The sequence below is a fragment of the Mixophyes fleayi genome, chromosome 11, assembly GCF_038048845.1.
Source record: "Mixophyes fleayi isolate aMixFle1 chromosome 11, aMixFle1.hap1, whole genome shotgun sequence".
NCBI lineage: Eukaryota > Metazoa > Chordata > Amphibia > Anura > Limnodynastidae > Mixophyes > Mixophyes fleayi.
In genome coordinates, this window is record NC_134412.1 from 54,002,111 (window position 1) to 54,020,664 (window position 18,554).

At 39.5% G+C, this 18,554-nt stretch overlaps 1 protein-coding gene across 1 annotated transcript; it reads left to right on the forward strand.

Moving 5' to 3' along the window:
- Positions 1-13,828: 13,828 nt before the first annotated feature.
- TRAPPC4 (trafficking protein particle complex subunit 4) lies at positions 13,829-18,343 on the forward strand. The gene is made up of 5 exons (XM_075191045.1): positions 13,829-14,059; positions 14,288-14,462; positions 16,257-16,360; positions 17,383-17,509; positions 17,963-18,343. The coding sequence occupies exons 1-5, from the start codon at positions 13,885-13,887 to the stop codon at positions 18,039-18,041; spliced, it is 660 nt and encodes a 219-aa protein (XP_075047146.1). The 5' UTR covers positions 13,829-13,884; the 3' UTR covers positions 18,042-18,343.
- The last annotated feature ends 211 nt before the right edge of the window (positions 18,344-18,554 follow it).

Here is an 18,554-nt window from a genome sequence, read left to right on the forward strand (position 1 = left end):
TGGTTAGGAAACCACAGGAATCAGCAGCGCTGAATACACGAGTAATACAGGAACACCTTCAGAGACTCATGAGGAATGAGACTCCAAGATCAGGCAACGTGGTGGTGACCACAGGTGCTTAATATAGGGAGGTTGCCTGATCTGCCAATTAAGTTAAAGGAGTATACACTGAAGTATAGAAAAGGGCTGCGCATGCGCAGACCCTCAGGATGGCGGACGGCCACGGTTCCTAAATGTCCGGGAAGAGGCACTCACGGTCCGGTGAGTGACATTCAGGCAGAGACATATCTACTAAAAGTACTGAAATCTATGACCCTGCCCCTTTAAAGAAAAAATCATCCTTTTTTCCTGATGCGAAAATTTGTCCACAAGTAAAAGTCTATATGGACCTAGTATCCAGAGATTTAGATGCGTTCTTTCGATCCAACAAGGGCAGACCTACTATCATTAAAAATCTAAATGCCATGGAATCGAAAGCCCTTAAAGAAATCTGTAGTTGGAATGACGTGGTGATTAAGCCCTCTGATAAGGGGGGCAATATCGTCATCTGGCCTCTTGAGAAATACATAGGTGAAATTCAACAACAACTTAATAACACATTATGTTACCGCCACCTTATCTTCAATCCAACTGCTAATTTTCTGAATCTATATCAACGCATCATCAATTCAGCATTTCATAGTGGTACCATAAACAAATCTGACCATGAATTTTTGATGGTTAACAATCCCCAAATTCCGACAGTGTATGCTCTTCCAAAGATTCACAAAAATGAGATTGATCGTCCAGAACGCCCAATTATGTCAGGTGTCCTAGGACTAACAGAGAATGCCAGTAGATTTGTAGACCGACACTTAAGACCATATGTAGTTGGTCTACAATCATATGTTCGAGATACATTGGACGTACTCTCTAAAATTCAGGACAGCTCAACCACCAAACTTGCTTCTTACGATGTGGAATCTCTCTACACTAATATCGATCATGAACAGGGTGTGGGAGCAGTATGTTACTTTTTAAGCATGAACATCAACACCGAATTTAACGAGTTTATACTGACACTCCTAAAATTTATTCTCACCAAAAACTACTTTGTTTTCAATGAAAGATTCTACCTCCAGATTAGAGGTACAGCGATGGGCACATCCTGTGCCCCCACTTATGCCAAACTCTTTCTAGGTTGGTGGGAGCAGGAATTTGTATTTACGGAGTCTAACGATGAATTTACCAGCAACATTGTAATGTGGCTACGTTACATAGATGACATTTTGATCCTTTGGGATGGAGAGGTGGATCTCCCTGAGCTGCGAGCTGACATCCAGCGAGTAAATTACTGTATTAACGGTATTTACGCGCATATTACCGTATTAACGGTAATATTTTTCGAGCGCTCGTTTTCCGGAGATCCCGCTGTGAATTGAATACCCCCCTTTAAGTTTAAACCACACCCACCTGTAGGAGTAATGAAGAATTATCATTTCTATTTGTCAGGACTATTGATTGGAACATACTTTAAACCATTATTCCATCTGCCTATTCTCACATCGATAGTGACAGACTAGCAGGTTTGTCAATTAAACTCATTAGGATATATTTGTATATAAAAAATCAAATATTATATACCTAATATGGTGTAATAATTGCGATGGGTTACTGTGCTTTCCGAATACATAGATTCTGTTAAATAAATCACATATGCATGTACCATCGTCTATTCTGATTAATTAGTCCCTCCGATCCAACGCAAAATATTATCTAATGACTTTACATAATATTACGGAGGTTAAATAGGAAGATCAGTCACCATATCATTTTATTTCTTACCAGCCAATGGAGTAACCTGTATCACACTAACATCAGCTGTGACAGGCTAACCTTACTGTCCATCAAATACACGGGGGGTTAGTATGGGAATAGACACACCTATCATGGTGAAACACTTTTGATTGGTTCTTTCAGTTTAAACCACACCTACCTGGAAGAGTATTTAAGAGCTGTCATTTCTTTGGGTCAGTTAGTCTTGAAAAAGCCACGGAGCGAAACGACATCTGCGTTTTGTCTCACCTACCCTCTATGTCTCTAGTTCTCACCAAGAATCGCTCCCCAGTTTCTATTAGGTAGGAATCTCACATAATCCCGCGATTCTTGTACTTAGCCTTTGCTAATTCTTGATGCCTCTGCTCAAACTTATTACAGCCTGGTGCTGTCTGGTATTGTTCAATGAGACCTTCTTGTAGATTTTACGGCCGTTACCTAAGGTTATATCATTAACGCTTATCTACCTATCAAGAGGATGATTACTACTCTTGCTATGCCGTTTTGAACATAATCTTTAGTTGGCATTGCATATTCATGCAAATTATTCTTGTTACACTATACTGTAACATAAACTCGATAATTATATCAATCCCTCATTTTTTTCTTGTTAGCGGACATATTTAGCAATAGGCACTAGTTGTTTTTCGCATCTTAGTCCGCAATTTATGGACATATATTATACACACTAGTTGTCACAGACGCAGTATTGTAGTGCTATTCTAGCCTGTATTCATACTAATACGAGGTTATAGGTGTGACTTTGCAATTTATTTTGCATTTTAATCACTTATCACTGTTTTATTTTCTTTTTAATTATTTCGCTCAATTTCCTTCCATTTTAATCGATTCCAATAAAAGTTACATTTTACTGAACACTCCAGGAGTGCCTCATAATACACTGTCTTTCTTTCCTCCCTCTCTCCCCTTTTCCCCCTTTACATGCAGATCTGTATGTACGCTACTCCATTCCTCTCTAATAAACACTCATGAACTTCGTCACCGGGAAATAAAAGGTCACACATCCTGCAGTCATCTTTCCTATCTTTCTCTCTCTCTGCTTCTATTAGCTAGTGATATATTACCAAATGCAGTTCACCCCCACAACTCCCACATCACCCATACAAGTATAGCTTCTGCAGTCCACTACAGAAATCCAACTAACTTCAAACACATCATCTGTCTTCCATCTCTTTCAAAGTTCTTTAAATGTGTCCTATGAAATACACACTCTGTTTGTAACAAACTTAACTCCATACAGGGCCTTTCCTTTCAAACAACCTCAGCCTTCTGGCAATAACAGAAACATGGCTTACACAATCAGCTCCTGCCTCACCTGCAGCCCTTTCACATGGTGGCCTCCATTTTACCCACACTTCCAGACTTGGAAGCTGGCAAGGAGGTGGGGATGGACTACTCAGGTAGGTGAGCACTACAAAGGACTTGGCAGTGGGATGCTGAGCAGATATCTCTATGGCAACAGGGATGCAGGATGCACCTGGACCAGATAAGGCAGATATGCTGAGTTGCAATAGAATGTAGTACCAATCTCCACCAGTATAATAGTTTGCAGTGTAGAGTCGTGGATGGAGCTGGAGAGCAACAGTACAAGAGAAGGAGCAGGGGCCAGACCGAGCTGTAAATCTGAAAGGTGAAACACAGGTGAGTCCGATGGAGCGGATAGCAAGCACCACGATCCTGCAGCTGGGAGATGGTCTCACAGAAAAAAGACAGAGTCAAACAACAGGCAAAGGGTCGATCCAGGCAGCAATAGACGTAGTTGAGGTCACAAAGGTTCTATCCAGGCAGCAATCAGGACACAGGCAGAGTTACTCTCAACGCACTCCCTTGGTTTCCCCAGTGGATTGATTCCTCTACTCTTTAGGATGGCCACTGCCTTGGTCTTGATTTCTATAGACTGCTCAGTTTCTGATTTTCTTAACACTCCTTTCCCCCTCTCGGATCATCATCTTATCAGCTATAACAGCCTTTGATCAAGCGGCTCCAGCTACTCTTCATACTCTGTGTCGACTTCGATGTCAGTTGTGGCACACAAAAGAAGCACAACATTGTCAAATAAATTCTCGCAAAACACAATGTCATTGGCCTAAATCTTGTATTTCTGATTTCCTCACATATACGCCTATCTACCACTCCTATCGAAATGCTCTGAACACTGCCAAACAAACATAATTCCAATTCCAATTTCATCTCTTCTTAGGCTTCTAAACCAAAATGGCTTTTTAACACATTTAAATCTGTTTTCCTTCCACCCCACACCCTCCCACTACCATCAATGCCCAAGATCTTGCTTCCTACTTCAAAGACAAGATTGATAAGATCTTACTTGAAATGGTATCCTTTACAATAGGCTCAATTCCTTCTCGGCACCCTCTCATTTGATCCCACAAATGAAGAAGTATCTACTCTCTTATCTTACTACTCTACTACCTGTCCTCTTTATCCTTGTCACGTCTTTTCACTAGAAAGATCACTGACTGGTATTGGCGCTGCTAAGCTGGGAGGCGCGGAGTCTAATGCACCACCAGTGTTCACCAGGGACCCCCGCAAGGAGGTATGGGCTTTGCTGCGTGTGATGCACATTCGCGGTTCTCCCAGATAGTCACCAGTGCAATGAATGGAGATTAGTCAGACAGGCTGAGTCGAAACCAGAGAAGCGCAGTACCACGGGGGGAAGACAAAAGAGTAGTCAGGAACGGTCCAAGGGTCAATACCAGTGCGGGCAGCGAAGTACAAGGGGAGATCCTAGAGAGTAGTCAGGCAAGCCAAGGAATAGGTACACAGGAAACAATCTGGAACAAGGATAATGCTGGAGCTGGGTGGAACCAATACTCTGGCACCCTAATGGTGCCAGAGTGGGGTTTAAATAGAGGAGGAGGAAGTAAGTGGGAGGAGGATTCTTCGCCGGGTAGCGTTTCTGTTGCTTAGCAACAAGAGCGGCTCATCGCGCATGCGCGAGCGCCGCGATCATGTGATCGCGTCCCGTTGCCTAGCAATGGGACATGAGCTGCGGGCAGAGGGCGTCCGTCTCCAGCACCCAACAGAGGTGCGGAGACGTGCCTGACAATCCTATTGGGACTAGCCACCATACTACTCATGAGGGCTGGATCTCTTCATCTGTCCTGGCTCGTTACTAAGCAGCTAGGACGTTCTTGTTTGAGCGCGGTGCTCTGGTTGTATTTTCAGTCTGGCTGGTTGCCTAGCAGTTGGGACTATGGGGCTACTTGGCGATCACATGATCGGAAAGTGTCTATAGACTGCAGAGGGGGTTTGCTCTCTGAGCTTGGCGTGTCTCTGGTTATTCTTGTTTGCTGCCTGCCTCAACCATTGCATCCTCTCCGGTTACCTCTATTCTACCACTTAGGTGTTATTTCTCAGCTTGCCAGTCATTGCTAGTCTCCATACATCTTCACTACCTGGCATCCGCAATAATTCTTCTTACTCTTAGCCCAAGTCCTTGGGGCATCCAAGTACCTGTGAGAACGTTGCTCTCTACGGAGATGGCAGCTTACTATAGATGAAAACCTCTCCATTGTCCTGTTCTAAGAATGTATCTGATGTCAGTAGGAGCCGTTACACCTATACCCTTACAAATCAGTTGATCCCTGTCTTCTGTACTCATCCCAACTCTAACTAAAATCTGTAATCTCTCTCTCTATATACTGGTATCTTTCCATCATTATTCAAACCCACTGTTAATACTCCTTTCCTGAAAAAACTAAGTTTTGATCCAAACTCTCAAATTACAGTTCCATCTCTCAGCTCCCATGCCCCTCTAAGTTTCTCAGAAGAATTGCCTACAATCGCCTCACACGATTTCTTTCCTCACACAACCTATTGACCTATTGACCCTCTTCAGTCAAGCTTTCGTTCCCAACACTACACAGAGATTGCACTATCAAAGGTTGTCAAATATTTGATCCCTGAAAAATCTAAAGGCTATTACTCGATTCCGATTCTCCTGGATCTCTTTGCTGCATTTGACACTGTTGACCACTCTCTACTCATATAAACAATACAATCACTGTCCTATTCTGGTTCTCAACCTACTTATCTACTCTGCTTCCTTTACCAGTTGAAGTACCACAAGGCTCAATCCTAGGTCCTCTGCTCATCTCTATTTATACCACTTCCCTTGGAAAAATAATATGCTTCTTTGGATTTCAGTATCATCTCTATACGGATGATATAGAAATGTATCTATACTCTCCGGATCTCTGATCATCTTTGTTGGCAAGCATTACTGACTGTCTTTCTGTAATTTCATCTTGGATGTCCTCTCGCCAACTCAAACTTGATCTTTCAAAAACAGAGCTAATAATATTCCCACAAGGCAATAGAAGTTACCTACCTGACATTTCTATTGACAATATGACAATAAATGCTACCCCACAAGCTTGCTACCTAGGTGTGATCCTTGACTCAGAACTATCCTGTTTCCCATATGCAAACTATATTTAAATCCTGTTAAATACATCTAAGAATATGTACAAAAATCTCACAAGACATGGCAAAAACGTTAATTCATGCACCCATCATCTCCGGTATTGACTATCGCAATACCATCCTTACTAGTCTTTCTCAAATCAGACTCTCACCCCTACAATCTATTTTGCATGCAGCAGCTAAACTGATTTTCCTTGTAAATTGCACTTGCACCGATGGTGTGCTCTGCCTCAACCTCCCTCAGGTATCCTAATACCACCCTTTACACAAATCACACAAGACAATAATCCTCTGATCCCCTGGCCAACACTGCTGTGCAATAAGTGGCACATAACCAAATGTATCAAACTCCCATTGTCCTACAGATTGTAAGCTTGTGAGCAGGGTTCTCTTACCTCTCAGTATGCATATAATATCCAATATTGTTTTATTACTGTGTTTGTTCCCAATTGTAAAATGCTATGGAATATGCTGGTGCTATATAAATAAATGATGATGGCAGTGACACATAGCATGCACCACAATAATTTTATATAGAAAAAAAAGCTTATAAACCTCCTGTTTTCAGTCTCTGACATTTTGTTCTCTAGATGTTGTTAATAGCAAAAGTAATCTTATTATGTAAATTTGAAGCAAGTATTACGGTATGCTCTTATTTTGCAGACTATATGCATTAATATTTATTGGAGTATTTAAATTACAAAAAAACACATTATAATGAAGTCCAATAAACATGTCATGTTGGAGATTGTTGTGCCAAAGGTGCACTGAGACTGAACTGTGCATGGCAACAAAGTGTACCTGAAAATTTATTTCAAAACGTTGGCAATTATAATCGTGTGTTGAATGCAACTAAATACCCACATGTGGGACTAGACAGCAGCTGCAATCAAATTGTCTAGTGGTGCAAACCCCAATACTCGGCCTTATTTTTCAATATTGATCACCTGCAAAGTACAAATTCACTATTTCTGTATATTCAATGCCACTTTCCTTAGCTATTCTTATTCTCTGGGCTTTATAAATAAATAATTATTGAAATATTTACCATAATATTATTAAAGTTCAGTAAACTTGTCACAATGGATATTTTAGTACCGTACTTCCCAACTTTTAGGACTCTGGAATTAGGACATGAGGAGTGGCCATGCTACAAGGGTGTGACTATGTCACTTTGGGGAGTGCCAAATCCCCCTAGGGGCATGTTCAGTGCTTCCAAACCACTTGGCCAACCCCAAACCTTCACTGCTATGCACACTGGACACACTTCATTAAAGGTTCATCAGTTAATAGGACGTAGCGCCCAACTGTCCTGGAATTGGGACAATAGTCCTCATTTGTGGAACCATCCCCTCAAATTGGAACTGCTCGCCTCATTCAGGACAGTTGATAGGTATGTAAGTACAGAAAAAAAAAAATTCCAACCACACCAAGTATTCAACATTCCATTCAATTAATTATATCCACCCAAAGTATTTACCAACTCTATACTCTGGGAGGTGCACCCATACATATATATTGATCCCTTATATACAGAAAATAAAATATGTCTTTAGAGGGTCTTTTGGGATGAATAATATTGATAAAATAGATCCAATATTTATTGTTCATTCATTAAAAGTATACATTTTCCTGATTACTTGGACAGTAGCGAAATATTAAAACATATAAAACCAATTCAAATGTGTAATAGAGCAATAACTGTGCAAGAAAGGTGAATTCAAACTGTTATGCTCTATTGTCATTGAATAAAAATTACCACTTGTTTTCAATTACAAGGCTCCATATGATCTATCACATTTTCTTTATTAAGGTATCTGTCAGGCGCAGTCCCCGCACTCTCCATCAGTGTCAGGGACGGACGCCATCTTTTGCCAACGCAACGGTACGCCGTCTTCCTCCTCTAGGCCTCGCATTGGCGTGCGCCTGTGCAGTTCGCTTGCGTCTCTGTTGCCAAGCAATGGGACGCTTCTCTGCACTGTGGTATAACAAGGTTATACCACAGAATATTAAATGTTGAACCCACTAGATGAAAATGTATAAACAGCAATAGATAATAGCATAAAATTAATTATGTTTGTATCCAAAAGATGGAAATAGAGGAAAATACAATAGGTGGTAAGTGAAAATATATCTTATATGGTAATAAATGGAAATTGCTAAATAAGGTCATGAACTGCATCATAAAGGCAAAACCTATGTGGTTACACATGGAGGAACGTGCCTAGGTCAAGATCGATATTCAACCCTCTAGGATTTAATGTGTTGAGATTATAAATCCATCGTGTCTCCTCCTTCGCAATTTTTGCTAAAAAGTTTCCTCCCCTCCACAATTTTTCAACTTTTTTTATCCCAATAAATTTTAACACTGTAGGGTCTTTTGCGTGTTTTTCAGTAAAATGTTCGGGGATACTGTGGGTTTTCAAACCATTCCTTATATTTCGGATGTGTTCTGCTGTTCTTAAGTTCAGGCTCCTTATAGCCCTTCCAACATACTGTAGTCCGCAAGGGCATTCTAGCAAATAGATTACTCCCTTAGTGTCGCAGGTAATTTTTTCTTTGATAATGTACTCTTTATTATTATAGTTGGATATGCAATGGGTGGTAGGTTTAGTGTGCATATATTTGCTAGTTTTGCAATCCTTGATATAACTTAGCATACTACTGGACATGGTTTATTCCCTTTTTATGTATTATTTTATTAGTAATATTATTTATCTGGTGCCATTGGAACTTCCTTATTTTTTTTTTTGTTTTTTTATTAGTATTTTCATTATTTTAATTTTTTTTTCAGTTTTTAATTTCACTACAGTTTACATATTTGCTCTATAAAACATTGACATTAAGATGCATTATATTTTGCTATTTATATATGGTCTTTTGTTCTTTGCGAAGTTTTGCAACATACAGAATAAGTTTATACAGTTTGGACATGAGAGAAAGTTTTTAACCTTACTTAACATCAGATCGGAAATTCTAGCAAAATACTCTGTGCTAGAAAACAATACGGAAAACTGCCACATTGTATCAGCTGAATGATTCACCTGTATAATTAACATCACTTTACTCTCACCGATCATGGAATTGGCAGAGTCTGACCACATCCCCATCATGGAGGAAGCATATAAGAACGGTGGGGAGACTCATAGAAAACTTTCAGAGGAAGCCCAACTAACTGGGTGAAACGCGTTGGGTTAACTGCTAACAATCTACAGATTTATGGGCTATTGTACTATAATGTACTTTATGTTCGCATAGTTCCTTCGATATTGATTGCCGCATGCATATGCGCTGTTTGAGTTGAAGTTGCGGCCACGACTCCAACCTGTTTCCATTGACTGCTAGATACCTTGAGTGAACGAACATCTACGGAGGGACAAAATAAGGGAAGCTAGACTACCTGAATATACAATTCCAGCTGTAGAGGGTGAGTCCCCTTCAATTCAAGTCCCGATACTGCTATGTTTATTCCGGACCAAGTTATATTATTCTACCATCACTGACTTTGCATCATTTCAGCATTGATTTGGGAATTCTCATTTTATGAACACTATCTTTTGTGGCCGTCTTACGAATTTATTTAACCAAGTCTTTCCACCTGGCCTAGTTGCTCTAATGTATAAGACTTCAAATACACAGATTTCATGAATATCCATACTTTGCTATATATGTATGTAATACAATTTACAACTATACTGGCCAGAGTATTTTTAGGAACTGCGTGTTTTTTCATGGATACAAGGCTATCTTTTTACTGTTCACTTTTTTGTGTCCTAGCAGGCCTGCTATTTTGTTTTATGGAATAGTACTATAGCACATTTTTTGTTCTGTTTGAATATAGATTCTCCTTCATACAGCACTAAGTTACCATATGCAGCACCTGCTTTTTTATATATGAACTTTATCAGGTATTTGTATTGCTTTTGTTTTTTATTCTTCCTTTACCTTCAAATAAATGTCTAAAATGTATACATACACAAGTATATGTGATATATTGCATATATAGTTCAACAAACTTACAGTTGTGCGCCAGAATCCTTTTTATTGCAAAATGTTTAGACTCCGCGCCTACTAGCTTAGCAGCGCAAATATCAGCAAGTGGCCTTCAGTCCCTGTATTGCGTGACAGTATCCTAAAGATACAAATTATCTGTCTAATCTAGTATCTGTATAAAATATCTTTCTGTATAATTTCAGTAAGAGTAATAATTGTAAAATAATCTGCTAATATATCACTAGGATACAAATGCAGGAAGAGGGGAGGGGAGGAGAGGAGAGAAAGGCACAGAGTGATGAAGAAGGGGAGAGAGAGAAAGGCACAGGGTGATGAAGAAGAGGGGAGGGAGAAAGGCACATGGCGATGAAGGGGAGCAGCATGGCAGAGTGTGAAGAGGGACAAAAGCAGCATGGCAGAGTGTGAAGGGGGGCAAAAGCAGCATGGCACAGAGTGATGAAGGGGGTAGCATCATCATCATTTATTTATATAGCGCCACTAATTCCGCAGCGCTGTACAGAGAACTCACTCACATCAGTCCCTGCCCCATTGGGGATTACAGTCTAAATTCCCTAACATACACACACACATACGGAGACAGACAGACTAGGGTCAATTTGTTAGCAACCAATTAACCTACCAGTATGTTTTTGGAGTGTGGGAGGAAACCGAAGTACCCAGAGGAAACCCACGCAAACACGGGGAGAACATACAAACTCCTTACAGATAATGCCATGGTCGGGAATTGAACTCATGACCCCAGTGCTGTAAGGCAGAAGAGCTAACCACTACACCACTGTGCTGCCCATAGTATGGCAGAGTGTGAAGAGGGTCTTAAAAACAGCATGGCAGAGTGTGAAGAGGGTCAAAAGCAGCATGGCACAGTGTGAAGAGGGGCAAAAGCAGCACAACACAGTGTGAAGAGGGGCAAAAGCACCATGGCACAGTGTGATGAAGGGGGGAGCAGTATGGCAGAGTGTGAAGAGGGTCAAAAGCAGCTTGACAGAGTGTGAAGAGGAGCAAAAGCAGCATGGCAAAGTGTGAAGGGGGGTAAAAGCAGCATGGCACAGTATGAAGAGGGGCAAAAGCAGCATGGCACAGGGTGATGAAGGGGTGCCAGGAGAAGGGGGCAGCAAAAGCAGCTTGGCACAGTGTGATGAAGGCTGGCCAGGTGAAGGGCAGAAAAGCAGCATGTAGGGTGCAGTGTGATCATAAGGGCATAGCGTGGTTTTGATGAAGGGGCACAGCATTGTGATGATGAAGTGGCACAGTAATGTGTGATGGCTTTTGGCAATATAGTGTGTGAGGTAGGTGGTGGCTAATTAATGGGTGCTATTTTGTTTGTGGGGTGATGGTGGGACAATGTAATAGTGGGTACTATTAATTTAAGATGGGTGGTTTGGGGGTTATTGTATGTGGGGGTGAGTTTCGGGAGAATGAGGTCTCTTTATTAAATGGGACTATGAATTATTTAATGACAGCAATGGTTGCGGGAAATAGGTAAATTTATGAGATGTAAATACTATTAATTTATTGCTGGAGCTGTTTGTAGGGAGGGAAATAGGTTTATTTATTAAATGGGAATACTATTATTTTAATGTTGGGGCTAGAGGCCTAATTATTAATCGTGGGCGCTATTCATTTAACGCCGGGGCTGGTTGGAATTTTCTAAATGTACCCATTTTTTCTAAATAAAACCCCCAACATTCCAGGACCCAGACAAGCCGCAACTAAGGAAACCTGCAGCCACAGGTGGTGAAAGTCACAAGAACAGGTAGGAGAGAGCAGGAGAGTCAGTGAAATGTTGTGATTCTAGTGGGACAATCCCAATTTTTGGTGACTGTTCTGCCCAATGTAAGGTGCAGGCAAAGACTGGGAACTCTTTGGGCTAGATTTACTAAGCTGCGGGTTTGCAAAAGTGAGGATGTTGCCTATAGCAACCAATCAGATTCTAGCTGTCATTTTGTAGAAAACACTAAATAAAAGCTAGAATCTGATTGGTTGCTATAGGCAACATCCCCACTTTTGCAAACTCGCAGCTTAGTAAATCTAGCCCTTTGTGTACACACTACATTGTTTATATACTACACTGTGGTGCTAGATGTCCTGAAAGTCAGGAGTGCTTGGCACGCTCCGGTTGAATTCAGAGCCTAGCGCTTTTCACTTGCTAGCCATGCCCCCAATGGTATGGCCACACACATTTCTAATTTCGGCGGCGCAAAATATTTTACCATGCTCATCTATAAGGGGGGCCCCATGAAGTTGTTGTACCGGGGCCCTGAATTCCTCTTGGCAGCCCTGTCTATTACTATCTCATTCGGTATCCAGTCGATACAGACTTAATGGTACTGTATTTTATCATTCAATAAGGAGTTTTGTTAATTTGCCATCTCTGTTGACAACTTTAGTGGAGTATATTTGGTGTTATTTAATGTATATATTTTTTTCATAGGTAAGAGAATGTTTTAGTGCTAATACTATAGCATATATATATATTTATCACTAACTTTTCCTCAGTTAGTGTAATCGTTATCATGTTCAGATAAATTTATCCTGTATATGGTTGCATTAATAACAATAAAGGCGGCAATGGTGAAAAATTACATATTGTGTCATACGATTCATTATATGTCATTTAAAGTATGCATGTCATAAATCTGTATTTTATAACATTGTTCAACAGTTAATTACTACAACTAAATAAGTGAAGTGCTCAGTGATGCACAATTGTTATACTCTGATGAGATTAGCTAATATAAAGTGCTCAAACAAAAGTGAATTTTATTAGTTTGACATAAATCCAATTTTAATATTATATACATGCACTGCAGTGTGAATAGGATTTAGACTGGGAATATTGAGCCAAGTGCATTCAAAGACACATATCACATCTGCAGGGAATAATCACTGAACTAAATATATAATCAGCAGCAGCTATAGATAGATAGATAGATATGTTATCTGATATATTAGTAGATTCTATTACAATCATTACTGTTTTAAGAAAATTAGACCAAATTATCTTTTATATAGATTCTAAATCAGAGAGATAATTTGTATCTTTCTGATGGCCTAATAAGAAAACTTGTGATAGATCATATGGAGCCTTGTAATTGAAAACAAATGGGAATTTTCATTCAATGATAACATTGACACAGACAATAGAGCATAGCTGGTATGTAAGTACACCAATGTCTGCCAAGGCTGCACTGCAAGCGATGACTATAGATGCACTGGCTAAGTAGATAATAATAATAATAATAATAATAATAATAATAAATATTGGTAATTATACTCACCAATAGCAATAACCTTAGCTGAATTGCTTAACTACCATTAAATATATACTGTTAACACAAATCAATTTAATATTATTAACAGGGAACACTGAGGACAGTAGAAGAAGGATTTTATCACACTGTAAAAAAAAGTAATGTTAGTAAGGATAATATTAGGATAATAATAAATAATGTCACATAAAGTCATCCACTTTTCGTTCTCACGCCCAAACATAAGGTGATTTCCTATCTCTAGAACTACGTGTCCCGTGAGCCTTTGGTCCCGGAAACGAGGTAGGAGCTGTCAGATGACGGCGGATACTCCAGAAACATGGCGATTTTCAGTGTTTATGTGGTGAACAAGGCTGGCGGTCTGATTTACCAGTTGGATAACCAGAACCCGCGCTCTGAAACAGAGAAGACGTTCAGTTTCCCTCTGGACCTGGTTCTTAAGGTGCATGACGAGCGGGTGCTGGTGTCCTTTGGTCAGCGGGATGGCATCCGAGGTGAGGAAGGTTGCGGATAGTACAGCCGCTGATGACATGGATGTGTTATGGGCTATGCTGCCACAGTTGTACTCGTCCTGTCCTCTTGTTGTATGTGGGTGCTATAGTAAAGCATATTATGATTAGATTATCTGTGAATGGTGTGTTATTTTACTATAGCTATATTTCTTATAATTGCAGTTATTAGTGAAATAATTATGGATTTTGTAACTTTTTACCCCTTTACAGTTGGACATGCTGTGCTCTCCATTAATGGGATTGATGTGAATGGCAGAAACACTGCAGATGGAAAGGAGATTCTGGAATTCTTTGGAAACCCCTCCAACTTTCCTCTTTCCATCCGTTTTGGACGGCCCCGTCTTACTTCCAATGAAAAGCTAATGCTGGCCTCCATGTTTCACTCGTGAGTCATTGCATTTTGCAGTGTCAGAGCAGTGATTCTGAATGTTCTGTTTTTATATCTCAAAAAAGTGGGATTCAGAAGCTGTCATAATTATTTATTGCCATGTGGATTTCATTCGGTAATATTGTTTGTTTGTAATGCATTAGCACTTCATCTGTGGAAATACGCAAATGTAAGATAGAATTTGTAGCTGCAGTGTTTGCACATCTCAATTGCACTTGTGGTAGAGAAAGTGTTTTCCATTGGAAGCTACAAGCTTCCGAAGACTTGCTTTTCGTAACAATATTTTGATGAATGCATAATGTCACTTTTGATCATCACCACATTGGGAAGCATTATGCCAGTGAAAGTTTGTGGGTGACATGGCAATTAGGAATGATCAGGAAGCACTTGCATGATAATTCAGTAGCTACGCTAAAAACAGAAGATATTTTAAAATTCATATACTACAAACAGAAATGTCACAGGGACAAACATTAAATTTTCATGGGTGTGATTTCACCCTTACTCTATGATAAGCTGCAATTTATATTTTGTTATATGCATTGCATCTTTATAATGTATCCTACATATAACATTTTAATATAATAGTGAATTTTAAAATTACACTGCAGTTTGTGTTTCTGTTCACACAATCTTGTATAACTAAACAAAAACTTTGTGAGTGTGCAGGGAGCAAATTTGAGATGTGAACATAGCCTTATCTTTGTGAACGTTGACTTAGTGAAGTCATTTTTGTAATAAAGAGTTGTCCACATTGGTGTATCTGCTGCGTTGAAATTTAGATGCACTTAGCAGACCATACATGAAGTGATGATTCCTATGAAGCCGGCCACTTTAATAATAACAAGATGATGGAGCTTTTTATCGCGGGGGCCCTTATCTGTGCTGCCCTGAAGGTGTACTAGCAGCCAATAGGAGGAGATAATGGGACAAACCTAAAAAGCTATAGAACATAAGTATGTATAGAAGTTTTCCAAGGTGCTGTATGTAACTGAAATATGAGTAATAAGTTTTCTGTAATATATCAGCATTTATTATGAACAGTGGAATACGTAGCTTCTGTTCAGAAGTAAATAGCAATAACGCATAAACTAGCAGAAAATTGCAGATAAGTAACTCAAGGTATAACACAGGCAATAATAATTAAACGTAAAATTGCATGCATGTATCAAAGAGTCTTAAAATCCATATGGAGCTAAATATAACTTTTTCTCAATGAAAGTATAACATTGTGACATCGTTTGTGTTATTGCTATTTACTTCTGGCCAGAAGCTACGTATTCCACTGTTCACAATAAATGCTGATATATTACAGAAAACGTATTACTCATATATTTCAGATACATACAGTGCCTTGGAGAATTTCCTAAGGTGTTTTTGAGCTGATTATTTTAGACTGCATTCTTTTACTTGGCAGCAGTAACTGATTTGAGTGTTCTTGAATAGTGCAATCACACACAAAGGTTTAAACAACTCAACTTAAAACTTCCCCAGAAACCACCAACACTCCCAAATAGATTAACCACAGAGGTACCACAAGCCTATTTGTTGCACCTGATTTGGTGGCCTCAAAAGTAATTTTTGATGGGATTCAAATAGAACATATAAATTAGGTTGAGTTCTTCATTAATAACTATACAGGCAGCATTTTCTTTATTTTTCTCATGAAAGTTTGATTACAGTGAAATTGACTGATAATGGTATGGTTTCTTCCATTTGCTGAAATAAAACCTTTAAAGCTATGCTTGAATATACAGAAACCTGAGTCTGAAGTGTCATTATGTCTTTTAGATTATTTGCTATTGGATCTCAACTCTCCCCAGAGCCAGGAAGTTCTGGCATTGAAATGTTGGAAACGGACACCTTCAAGCTACACTGTTTTCAGACTCTGACTGGTGAGTAACTAAATAGCCCTCTCTTCTAGTGAATTGCAATTTAACCTGTGCATTAATAACTCATAATAAAACATTGCATGAGCTCAATTATGGTTTCTTCACAATTCTTACTTTTGTAGTATACAAAATAAATGTGCCCTCCACAGATATTAAAAGTGACAATTGCAGTTCAATGATTTATTATTATTATTATTATTATTATCTTTGACTTATAAGGCGCCACAAAGGGTCCGCAGCGCCGTACATTACATATACAGAAAACAGAACCAAGACACAACATGATACACAAATATATACAAACACAGGTGACAGGGTAAAGCAAATCAGATTATATCTGACAGATCGTGAAAGGGATGGTAGAAATCAAGAAGAAGAAGGCCGAAGCTTAAGAAAACAGGGCTAGCGAAGCAGGCCAAGAGGTACAGAGGGTGAAGGAACAGTAGAAGGAGCACACAAGGAAAGAGGGCCCTGCTCATGAGAGCTTACAACCTAAAGGGAAGGGGGAGACACAAAAAAGGGTGGTACTAACTGGGAGAGAGAGCCAGGACAAGGAAGTTAGGAGGACTGATAGACTTGAATAAAGAAATGAGTCTTAAGGGCACGCTTGAAGCCTTTGAGAGTAGATGCTAACCTGATGGAACGTGGAAGATCATTCCACAGCAGGGGAGCAGCCCGGACAAAGTCCTGAAGAAGATAGTGAGAGGAGGTGATCAGTGAAGTAGTGAGGCGGCGGTCACAGGCAGAGCGGAGGGGGCGGGTAGGAGTGTAGGTAGAGATGAGATTTATGTAACTACTTGGTTAGAAGCCTGATGCTTTCAGAATGTGATTGAATTCCTATGTGACTATTATGCTGTCTGCAGAAATGCAGATCATGCTTTATAGTTTGAATTTATTTCTGCTATTCCTAGCTTTACTGAATGTGCCTTACAAATTATCCCCTGTCACTCAATACAAATATTTGCACTGATAAATGTAGTCTGTTGTTTATGGTCCGTAAATATCTAGTGGTTCTTTATTTTCAGGTATAAAATTCATGGTATTGTCAGATCCGCGTCAGGCTGGCATAGATTCCTTGCTGCGCAAGATTTATGAACTGTATTCTGACTATGCTCTCAAGAACCCATTCTACTCACTAGAGATGCCAATTAGGTAAGACTGGTTGACTCTCATTGTCATGTATAGGTCTCTTTGTTAACTGCATGTCTTAGGATCTGACTTCTCTCTTCTGCCATTAAGCTTAGGCAGGTAACGCACTCTATCCTGCTTTTTGGTAGGCTTACCGTGATACCTGCTCCAACCAATGTGATCACATTCCATACCACTAGTATGTAATCTGTCCACTATCCATATACTCTAGCCTATGTGATCTGAATATTGCATTGTAACCAATGACATTTGTTAGTGTTATAAAGTGCTCTTCTGTATGTGACCATGTTAGTAGCTATTGAAATGTAGAGTGGATTAGAGAGCTGTAGATAAAAACAAGAGTATTGAGTTTACAAGCATAGGGTACTACTTCACTCAGTACAGCATGAAATCTTAAATGAACAGGAAAAATACAGTCAAATATAGCATTAATATAAACCATTTTATTTTCTTTAGATGTGAACTCTTTGACCAGAACTTAAAGTCTGCTCTGGAGGTAGCAGAAAAAGCTGGAACATTTGGACCCAGCTCCTAGCCTTCTTCAACTTCATCCATTTCCATAGGCAATGTACATCTAAGGAAGGGTTCTCTTCTGTGGGAACATTAACGGAAGTTGCTGCTGTCCTCGCACATTGCACAACTGTCCCTCTTTGAAAGTAATACCTTGCATTTTTTTCATTGTATATATTGTAAAATTGGTAATTTATATCTGATGTATGATATTAGGAAAATGTGGAAGGAGAACCTTCTCATGTATTACTAGCTAGCTGTGTTTAAATACATTTTAATTTGTCTGGCGCTCTATTATCCTGTTAAATAAAAAAAAGACCAAACTTGTTGAATGTATCAACTTATTTTATTCTCCTATTTACTTTATCATACCTCTTCCTTAAATCGGTTATGGCAATCATTCCTCATTTTGATGAAAGAGTCTTGTTTACCATGCTGTAGCAATATTAATGTTTCTCTTTCCTGCCATTGGGGGACACTGCGAGACATTGGGGTATAGTAGGTGGGACTAGGAGTTTAGGCACTTATTAAACTTGTT